At 52.5% G+C, this 11600-nt stretch overlaps 1 protein-coding gene across 1 annotated transcript in view; it reads left to right on the forward strand.

Moving 5' to 3' along the window:
* The window catches only part of zbtb25 (zinc finger and BTB domain containing 25), a gene marked incomplete at both ends in the record, with an annotated part of 3330 nt that extends 2508 nt beyond the window's left edge, over window positions 1–822 (forward strand). Inside the window, one exon of the mRNA XM_080022536.1 lies at window positions 1–822. This exon is cut by the window's left edge and continues 289 nt beyond it. Within this exon, the coding sequence (XP_079878662.1) occupies window positions 1–822 (822 nt within the window).
* Between the last annotated feature and the right edge of the window lie 10778 nt (window positions 823–11600).

Raw genomic sequence — 11600 nt, forward strand, 5'->3', positions numbered from 1 at the left:
GCGGAGGATGGGCGGAAGTCCGGCCTGGTGGGGCGCTCCCATGCCCAGCTGGCCCTGGCCGGGGGGCTAGGAGGGGTACAGGGGGCAGAGCTCCACGCCACGTCGTCTGTGGCGTCCGGCGACGACCCGGACGCGTCGGCCCGCATCAAGCAGGAACGGGTGGAGGAGGAGGGGGGTCTGGAAGGTGGAGGCTCAATGCCCTCCCCCGCCCGGGGGGGCGCCAGCCCCTGCCAGGGCTTCCTGTTCAGGGAGAGCCCCCTGCTGTGCCCCCGCTGCGGGGAGCGCTGCACGTCCCCCGAGGGGCTCCGGGACCACCTGTTGAGCCACTCGGCCTGCGGCCTGGAGGGGCTGTCGCAGGGCGGGGGGGAAGCGGACGGGGCGGGGGAGGAGGGCGGCCCCCAGGGGCCACTGGACGCCGGCTGCCTGGAGGAGGCTCTGAGGCAGAGTCGGGCGCTGGCCAATCAGCTGGCGGCCGAGCTGCGGAGGAGCCGGGGGGCCAGCCCCCCCGAGCTGCCCCCCGCCATCTTGCATTCCCGAAAACGCAAGATGGCGTGCGCCGTGTGCAGCCTGCGCTTCTCCCACAAGACGCAGCTGCAGGAGCACATGTACACGCACGTGCACACCGGGAAGCCATCACGCTTCCAGCGCTACAACCGGCTGTGCAGCCAGCTGCTGCACGCCTCCCGTCGCTGCTGCGAGGGAGTGGAGGGCGGGGCCGGTGCCCAGGACCCCCCCAGAGACGCTCAGGACAACGGCAGCTCCTGCTACTCCCTGGACTCAGAGGTGTCCCAGGAGAGCGGGGACACGGCGCAGGCCGAGTGACCGCCACCACCCGAACACCACCCGAACACCACCGGCAGGAGTCAGGATGGGCGGGAAACGAAGGATCAGTTTGTGTTTTGTTTTTTGACGACGACAGGATTCCTCAGGATTCAGAAACAGGAAACGACTCAAACGTCCGAAATGTGTCGTTTACGGTTTGAGTTCTTCAGTGAAGGAACGTCAGATCAGAATGAAGAGAGGGAGCGTCTCACCTCCACCACCAGACCCATTGTTGATAACAAACTGATCTTTGCTTCCACAGACTCACAAAGCATTTGTTGGTGGACTCGTCCGTCTGGAGTCCCTCCCTCTCAGAGTCGTTGCTTTGGTTTCGTTCTGTTTTGTCGCGACTAGATCAAAAACATATTTACTGAGGATTCACTACATGTGGAGAAAAACCACGTTGTACATTTCATGCTGAACGCGCTTCACGTTCCACCAGAATCAAGAATTAGACGATGAAGCGGCTCCACGTCCTCGCTCAGCACTTCACCAACGGAACCAATCGCATCGAGGAGGAGTCACAGGGGGAGGAACCTCCCGCGTCCCCCGCACAGCGGCAGGAAGTGCTCCTGGGGTTGGGGACGCAGCCCAGCGGTGCTCAACCTGCGGTTCGGGACCCAGACACGTCACATTTTAGATCTCAGCAGATTTTTCCGACATACAAACACATCGTCATCTTTTCAATCTTTGTGATAAATGACTTTTTAATTGTAAATCCATTGTTTGTGTGGAATAATGTTGTTGTTGACGCCGGAAAAGGGAAAATAGTTGTTGTCGTCCATTTTGTTTCGAACAGAATCTGAATTCAACCTGAATAGAAATTAATGATCATAACTAAAAACCCAAACCACTCAACCAGTGCCTTTAAGGGATTCCTTAAAAAAAGCACAATCTGTTCCCTGGACCAGACAGACCCCCCCTAAAAAGGAGAACAATGGTTTGATCCAAACTGAAGAAGATGAAGCAGAAAGATTCTTATTGGAGCAAAGTTCAATGTTGTGATGGATGAGAGATTTACACTCTTCCTCCTCTTCTTCCTCTTCCTCTTCCTCCTCTTCTTCCCTTTCCTCCTCTTCTTCCTCTTCCTCTTCCTCCTCTTCCTCTTCCTCCTCTTCTTCCTCTTCCTCCTCCTCTTCCTCTCCCTGGTGGTGGTGTTCTATCGTGTGCGTTTTGTGTTACACAATAATAAAAAAAACCTTGATTGTCAGAACTGTTTTGTAAGAACAGAACTCATCATTTAAGATGTTTTGTAAATAAATTTCTTTTTCATTTTATTTGCCTCATTTTCTATTTGAGATGAGCTGCACCGACAGGGCCGCTCCACTGGGTGGAGGAGGCGGCTCAGGTGTGTTTCACTGTCCTGTGGAGGTTGCTCCGTAGGGGGCGCTGTGGCTCCGCCCCCCAATCTGTCAGGGAAATAATTTGACTATTAAAAAAAATAATTATATATATATATATATATATATATATATATATATATATATATATTTTTTTTTTTAAGTATATAATGTTTTCATCAAAAATATTTTCTTTATATTTTGTCTCATTTCTGTTGATCTGGTTTCCTGCCCAGACTGTCGGGAAAAAGACTGTTGCCTGGCAACAGGAAGCTGATGTTTCAAGATGTTTTCGATTTTTAATTTGGACTTTTTGATGTGTTTTCAAGATGTTTTGAAGCTCAAATGGCGGTTGACGGACTGTTGACTCATCTTCCAAACCAATTACAGCTTCTTCTCAGAAGAACAACCAATCGTCAGCTTACTCCAACTCAAGTTCTATTTCACATGGGCTCCGCCCTCTCGCTTCTCGAGTTGAGGCGACGCCCTGCTCTCAAAGTCTTTGCCAAACGATACTGCCAACAACCTCGGAGGTATAACAGAGTACGGGAGCGGTGCAGCAGGGCGGCTCTGCCATGTGTCCAGACCGAGCTTAAAACCGATCATGCGACAGTTGGTCCTCATTTGCATATTGGATAAGTGCTTCCCACAGACTTTTCCCTGAATGTAGTTGGTGTAGGGGCTAAAGGAGGGACGAGGAGTAGGTTTCCAGTAGGTACAACCTGACGTAGGGGCGTGGTGCCATGACGCTGCCTTGCAAACGTCTTCCACTGACTCGCCTCCAAACAGGGGAGTGGGATGAAACGGTTCCCAGCTCGCTCAGACGGGAGAGTGGGGCGTGGCTATCCGCAGAGATTCTGTCTGTGAGAGTCTCTATGGTTCTCATCTTTATAAACCTTCAGGATCTCAGCGCTGTCACCAGGGCTTTTACGACAGCAAGCACCATGGAGACACCCGGTGGCTTACCTGTACCTCTAGCTTACCTTTACCTCTACCTTACCTGTACCTCTAGCTTACCTGTACCTCTAGCTTACCTGCACCTCTAGCTTACCTGCACCTCTAGCTTACCTGCACCTCTGCTTTACCTGTAGCTCTGCTTTACCTGTAGCTCTGCTTTACCTGTAGCTCTACCTTACCTGTAGCTCTATCCTTTCTGTAGCTCTGCCTTACTTGTAGCTTGTTAGGGGGTATGCTGGACGGCCTGGGCGAGCGACTGCAGGTTGTCCAGGACTTGTTGGAGAACCCGCTCGTGTCGGCCAATCGCAGCCCCTTGGTTCGTCAAGGCCACCCGCAGGCTCTCCACCTCTGGAGGCTGGCTCTCTGCTGGGTCCATGTTGTGGCTCAGTCTTGCTGTTAGGGGGTATGCTGAGTGAACCCAGGTGCAGAGAACAAGGCAGAGGCGAGGTGGCAAAAATAGAGGTTTTACTCAAAACAAGTACAAAACTGGGCAAAAACAAATAAGAAGTCTCGGGAGCTTGGAACAAGAGCGTTGTCATGAGGTTAGACAAACTCAAGACTGAGCGCCCGAGGACACAAACGACAGGGTCTAAATAGGGACGACCAAACGAGACACAGGTGAAACATATCATCTAATGAGGCAGGGTAATCATGAACAGAAATAGGTGAAGCAGAGCAACCTTGAAAAGGCAGTACTGGCGGCATCTAGTGGCTGATGCTGGTAGGACCCGGGCGAACCCTGACAGGACCCCCCCGTCTAGGAACGGCTCCCGACGTTTCTCCAGGGAGTGTCGGGTGGCGACGGCGGAAATCCTGGATCAGGGAGGGGTCCAGGATATCCCGGGCCGGAACCCAGGAGCGCTCCTCCGGCCCGTAACCCTCCCAGTCCACCAGGTATTGCAGGGCCCCGCGGACCCGGCGGGAGTCCAGGAGCCGGCGGACCGTGTAGGCGGGCTGACCGTCGATGATGCGAGGCGCCGGAGGAGGCCTCGTGGTGGGCGCCAAGGTGCTGGTGACCACCGATCGGAGCCGCGACACGTGGAAGGTGGGGTTTATCCTCATGGACCTGGGCAGCAGAAGACGGTATGCGGCAGGATTGACCCGCCGCACGATCTTGAAGGGCCCAACATACCGTGGCGCGAGCTTGCGTGATTCCACCCGTAATGGAAGGTCCCTGGTGGACAGAGGACCCTCTGGCCCGGACGGAGCATAGGCGCTGGTCTGCGCCGTCGGTTAGCCTGGATCTGCTGCTGCCGGGATGTCCTCAGCAGGGCCTGACGAGCACTCTGCCAGGTCCGTCGGCACCGCTGGACGAACCGCTGGGCTGACGGCACTCCCACCTCCACCTCCTGCTCCTGAAACAGAGGAGGTACGTACCCGAACTGGCACTCAAACGGGGACATGCCAGTGGAAGAGCAGCGCAGAGTGTTGTGAGCGTATTCCGCCCACACTAGATGGTCGCTCCAGGAGGCAGGGTTGGAGGACACGAGGCACCTCAGTGTTGTCTCCAGGTCCTGGTTGACCCGCTCCGTCTGGCCATTGGATTGCGGGTGGAAACCGGAGGACAGGCTGACGGAGGCGCCGAGGAGCTGGTGGAATGCTTTCCAGAACCGGGATGCAAACTGCGGACCGCGGTCTGACACCACGTCCAGGGGCAGGCCAAACACCCTGAAAACGTGCTGCACCATGAGCTCAGCAGTCTCCAGAGCTGAGGGGAGCTTGGGCAGAGGAATAAAACGGCAGGCCTTGGAGAACCGGTCCACAACGACAAAGATGACAGTGTGGCCCCGAGACGGTGGAAGGCCGGTGATGAAGTCCACTGAGAGGTGTGACCAGGGCCGACTGGGGATGGGAAGGGGATGCAGCAGCCCCATGGGACGTGACCGGGGGTTCTTGTTCTGGGTGCAGATGGTGCAGGCAGCGACGAAGGACCGGACGTCCTGCTCCATGGTAGGCCACCAGAAACGCCTGCGGAGGAACTCGAGGGTCCTGGAGATCCCCGGGTGGCCAGTGAGGCGGGATGAATGCCCCCATTGCAGGACTTGTGATCGGACAGCCTTCGGGACAAACAGGTGACCCGGGGGCCCGTTGCCGGGATCCGCCTCCCTCCTTTGGGCCTGCCGGACCTGCGTCTCGATTCCCCAGCGGACCGGAGCCAAGATGCAGGAGCTCTGGAGAATGGGCTCGGCGAGTTCAACCAGCTCAGGAGGTTGAAACTGTCTGGAGAGAGCGTCGGGCTTGAGGTTCTTGGACCCGGGACGATACGACAGGATGAAGTTGAACCGATTGAAGAACAAGGCCCATCGGGCTTGACGGGAGTTGAGGCGTTTGGCCTCCTGAATGTATGTCAGGTTCTTGTGGTCGGTCCAGACGACAAATGGGTGTTGGGCCCCCTCCAGCCAGTGCCGCCACTCCTCCAACGCCAGTTTGACTGCCAGTAGCTCCCGGTTCCCTATGTCATAGTTCCGTTCCGCTGGGGTGAGGCGACGGGAGAAGAAAGCACATGGATGGAGCTTCCTGTCGTGAGTCCTTTGGGACAAAACGGCCCCCACTCCCACATCGGAAGCATCCACCTCCACCACGAAGGGTAGGGTAGGCTCTGGTGTGGCCAGGACAGGGGCAGCGGTGAACCGCATCTTGAGAGCCCTGAACGCCCCCTCAGCCTCCGCAGTCCAGGCGAAGCGGGCTGTGGATGTCCTAGTGAGGGCGGTGAGGGGAGCTGCCACCGTGCTAAAACCCCGAATGAATCGCCTGTAAAAATTGGCAAACCCGAGGAAGCGCTGCACCTGTTTGACCGAGGTGGGTGGTGGCCAGTCCCGGACGGCCTCGGTCTTGGCAGGATCCATCTGGACGTGACCCTCGGTGATGACGAACCCCAGGAACTGAACGGTGGTGGCGTGGAACTCACTCTTCTCCAGCTTCACATAGAGGCCATTGGCGAGCAGGCGGTGAAGGACCTGTCTCACATGCTGTATGTGTTCGGGAAGGGTCCTGGAGAAGATGAGGATGTCATCGATGTAGACGAACACGGAGCGGTTCAGAAACTCACGGAGGGCGTCGTTTACAAAGGCCTGGAAGACAGCGGGAGCATTGGCCAATCCAAAAGGCATGACCAGGTATTCATAATGGCCGGTAGGTGTGTTGAAGGCGGTCTTCCACTCATCCCCCTCGCGGACGCGGACGAGATTGTATGCGTTTCGAAGATCGAGTTTGGTGAAGATGGTGGCGCCTTGCAGTTGCTCGAAAGATGTGGACATGAGAGGAAGGGGGTAGCGATTCCTGACCGTGATCTTGTTCAGACCACGGTAATCAATGCAGGGACGCAGGCCGCCATCCTTCTTACCCACGAAGAAAAACCCTGCGCCCGCCGGGGAGGTAGAAGGGCGGATGAACCCTGAGGTGAGCGCCCCCCGGATGTACTCCTCCATGGCTGTAGTCTCAGGGGCAGAGAGAGAGAAGAGACGTCCTCGAGGAGGGCAGGTGCCAGGCAGAAGGTCGATGGCGCAGTCATAGGACCGATGGGGAGGAAGTGTGGTGGCCCGTCTCTTGCTGAAGACCTCCCTCAGATCGGCATACTCGTGGGGCACTCGTGAAAACTCGGGATGGATGGGACCTTGAATACGGACTGGAGCCAGGACACGGACAGGAACTCCGGAGTGGGCAGGGGCTTGGGAAGGGGCCGAGCTTGGACACGGACTGGAGACTCGAGAGGGTGAGAAGACGGACTAGAACGAAGACAGGTGGTGTGGCAGGCAGGGCCCCATTCGGTGAGACGCCCGGAGGCCCAGTCCAGATGTGGGTTGTGACGGGCTAGCCATGGGTAGCCCAGGACCAGTGGAAACTCAGGAGAGTGGATGAGGTGGAGCTGGATTACCTCTGAATGTTTTCCCTCCAGTGACAGCCAAAGGGGGGCGCTGAGATGGCACACGCTACCGGAACCCAGTGGTCTTTCATCCAGGGCTGTCACTGTGAGAGGGTGCTCTAGAGGTGCCAGAGGGAGCTTTAGGGCTTTTGCTAGCCCTACATCCAGGAAGCTTCCTGCAGCGCCGGAATCCACCATAGCTTGGAGGGAGTGATGTTGATCTCCCCAGGCGAGGGAGGCAGCCAGCAGGACCCTGGTCGCCTCGAGCTCGGGAGAGAAGGTTGGCCTCGTCGCAGTTCTCCCTACCCTGGACGAGAGTTGGCTTTTCCCGAGAGCTCAGGGCAGGAAGAACGGAAATGCCCCGGGATCCCACAGTACAAGCAGCAGCGCTCTCTCATCCGCCGGTCACGTTCGGACCGAGAGAGCCGTGTGCTGCCTACTTGCATCGGCTCCTCCCTTGATGCTGGAGGCGCGCTCGGGATAGCCAGGAGATGCTCGGGAGGCCTCGTCCCCAGAGCCGCTCTGCGCGCTGGTATTGGTGAAGCGGGGAAAACGCGTTCCCCTTGTCTCTCCCGGAGGCGGTTGTCCACCCGAATCGCTGCATCGATGAGCGTGTCCAGGTCCTCCTGCGCCTCCCGGGATGCCAGCTCGTCCTTGACCCCCTCATTGAGGCCCTCCTGGAAGGCCGCGATGAGTGCCTCGCTGTTCCATCCAGACGCCACGGCGAGGGTGCGGAATGCGATGGTGTAGTCCGCCACGCTCTGTCCCCCCTGGCGGAGCCGGAGGAGCCGTGTCGACGCCTCCCTCCCACTGACTGAGTGGTCGAACACTCGGCGCATCTCCCCGGCAAAAGCCTGGTAGCTGGAGCAGGCCGGGGTTTGCCGATTCCAGATGGCTGTGGCCCAGGAGAGTGCTTTGCCGGTGAGTAGCGTGACCACGTATGCCACCTGTGAGCGCTGGGTGGGGAACTGTGACGGCTGGAGCTCGAAAGCCAGGGAGCATTGTGTCAGAAAGCCACGACAGCCCCCTGGGTTACCGTCGTACCTCTCTGGCGCCGGCAGTCGTGGTTCGCGGTGCTCTGGAGGACGCGGGTCCATGGGAGGCAGCGCTGGCGCAGGGGCCATAGGTGGAGCCTGTGCCTGGCTCTGCTGGACGGCCTGGGCGAGCGACTGCAGGTTGTCCAGGACTTGTTGGAGAACCCGCTCGTGTCGGCCAATCGCAGCCCCTTGGTTCGTCAAGGCCACCCGCAGGCTCTCCACCTCTGGAGGCTGGCTCTCTGCTGGGTCCATGTTGTGGCTCAGTCTTGCTGTTAGGAGGTATGCTGAGTGAACCCAGGTGCAGAGAACAAGGCAGAGGCGAGGTGGCAAAAATAGAGGTTTTACTCAAAACAAGTACAAAACTGGGCAAAAACAAATAAGAAGTCTCGGGAGCTTGGAACAAGAGCGTTGTCATGAGGTTAGACAAACTCAAGACTGAGCGCCCGAGGACACAAACGACAGGGTCTAAATAGGGACGACCAAACGAGACACAGGTGAAACATATCACCTAATGAGGCAGGGTAATCATGAACAGAAATAGGTGAAGCAGAGCAACCTTGAAAAGGCAGTACTGGCGGCATCTAGTGGCTGATGCTGGTAGGACCCGGGCGAACCCTGACAGTAGCTGTTCTTTACCTGTAGCTCTATCTTACCTGTAGCTCTAGCTTACCTGTAGCTCCAACTTACCTGTAGCTCTAGCTTACCTGTAGCTCTACCTTACATGTAGCTCTACCTTATCTGTAGCTCTACCTTACATGTAGATCTACCTTGCCTGTAGCTCTACCTTACCTGTAGTTCTATTTTATTAGTAGCTCTACCTTACCTGTAGCTCTGCCTTACCTGTAGCTATACCTTACCTTTAGCTCTACTCTACCTGTTGCTCTACCTTACCCATAGCTGTACCTTATCTCTAGCTCTACCTTACCTGTAGCTCTGCTTTACCTATAGCTATGCCTTACTTATAGCTCTTCCCTACCTGTAGCGCTGCCTCACCCGTAGCTCTACCTTATCTGTACCTCTACCTTACCTGTAGCTCTGCTTTACCTGTAAGTCTACCTTACTTGTAGCTCGGCCTCCATATAGCGCTACCTTACCTGTAGCTGTACCTGTACCTTACCTGTAGCTCTACCCTACCCATAGCTCTACCTTATCTGTAGCTCTGCCTTACCTGTAGCTCTACCTTACCTGTAGCTCTACCTTACCTATAGTTGTGCCTTACCCGTAGCTGTAGCTGTAGCTCTACCTTACCTATAGCTGTACGTTACCTGTAGCTCTACCATACCTGTAGCTCTACCTTACCTGTAGTTGTGCCTTACCTGTAGCTGTAGCTGTAGCTCTACCTTACCTATAGCTGTACGTTACCTGTAGTTGTACCTTACCTGTGGCTCTACCTTACCTATAGAACAGTCCGTCACTGGCGAGCTGCGCATTGATCAGAACCTCCTCTGGCTTCTGGAGAGCGGTCAGGTCCAGCCACAGTGCACACTGGGACTATGTGGCCCAAGTCATGGCCCTGCCCGCTGATACTGCCAGTACTGCGGTCAGATGAAGGATGGCGCCGGAGGTCCTTGCCACCTCATCAATCTCCTCCGGAGACAGTGTCGCTCTGCCCGCCGTCAAGGTGCCCAGGGATTGTGCTGCACACTTAAAGCTTCTCTCCCCAAACCAAGAGAGGAGCTGCTGGCACTTGTTTGGCAGAATGGGATTTCTGTCCTTCTGCCAGGCGGCATGAGGGTTCAGGAGTGCTGCCAACCTGGTCTCCAGACGAGGGGCGTCATCTGGGCGTCGACCCTCCCCTCGCCGTAAAGGGAGGTAGATGGAAATGGTGGGGAATTGCAGGCAGAGGATATCCCTCCTGGCTGCAGATGTGCATATGGATGTTCTTTCCCACAACTGACAACATGTTTGGTGCTGGTCACAGTTACAGGTCTGGGATGTGATCTGATCTTAAGCAGCTGGAAGAAAAATCTGTAGCACAAAGATCTAATGAAGACGCTGCTGCTTAATTAAAGCAACTCTCTTACTCTCTCTCTCTTTCTTTATCTTGGATGATCACCCTTAGCAACCACTCTTACTGTGTGTCTGTGTGTATGTGTTTAATTAGTGTGTATGTATTTTTAAGCCCTGATGTCCCATCGCTATAGAGACCAACTGTTCCATCTCACACGTTTAAATATAGTCACTCACTCCTCCATCATCCCTCCATCACTCAGTCTTTCCCTGTATATCATATATCACATTATATTATATTATATCATTTTATATCATATCATATCCTATTATATTAGATAATATTATTTATTTTATCACATTATATCATATATCATATATAATATAATATCTTATCATATGATATCATATGATACTGTGTCATATTATATTATATTATATCATATTATTTATCATATTATATTATATTATATCATATTATTTATTATATTATATCATATTATGATATGATAAGATGTTATGTTATGTTATGTTATAATATATGTTATAATATATTTATGGTATGATGTTATGTAATGTTACAGTATGTTATATTATATTATATAACTACTACTCTTCTTCAGATCACTGATTTAGTTTTTGTTTAAATCCAAACTATGAATCACATTTGAATAACTTTCTTTAACCACAGAAAAACCTTCTATAACACAGTTCATTTCATAAATACATATTTTAGATGCATAGAATGGACATGTCCCATATGTGTAGAATAACAGTTGTGTGACTCTAAACAACACGACAGAACAGTTGAAAAATAGAATTAAAGTAGAAACAGCAGCAGTTTGGTTTGTTCCTTCACAACAGTTTGAGCAACGTCATCAGCAACACGTCAGAAGAACAAACTCCATGAGGAATTAGAAAACAACAGCAAATTGGTTGTACACTAGAAATACTAATATCATATCATACAATATATTACAATATAATGTAATATAATATAATATAGATCCAAGATTCAAGAGGGTATTTGTCACATACATATACATACGTTAATACATATATACAGTGAAATGTCATGAAACCTGGTGACTACGCACAATAAGCTCTAAAAATACTGAAAATACTAAAAATATAAAAAATACTAAAATGTGCATAATCAACACGAGGCGCTCGCACTGGCAGCTGCAAGGGGCGGCGCCACAATCACAATTCTGGGTTCTATTATTATATAATATAATATAATATAATGTATAATAAAATCGAATACAATGTAATATAATATATAATATGATATGATATAATATATGATATAATATAATATATCATATATCATATAATAACGGAACATAATATAAAATGATATCATATTATATTATATAACAAAACATAACATAGTATTATATAACATAAGATAATATAAATAATAATATTATTATATTACATAACATAACATAACATAACATAACATAACATAACATTACACTACACACCCATCAGCCACAACATTAAATCATCACTAATAACACTAATATTGTGTAGCTCCCCCTCGTGTCCCCAAAACAGCTGTGCATGGACTCCACCAGACTCTGAAGGTGTTCTGTGGTATCTGGCACCAAGACGTTAGCAGCAGAT

Source organism: Zeus faber (assembly GCF_960531495.2).
Source record: "Zeus faber genome assembly, chromosome: 2".
Classification (NCBI taxonomy): domain Eukaryota; kingdom Metazoa; phylum Chordata; class Actinopteri; order Zeiformes; family Zeidae; genus Zeus; species Zeus faber.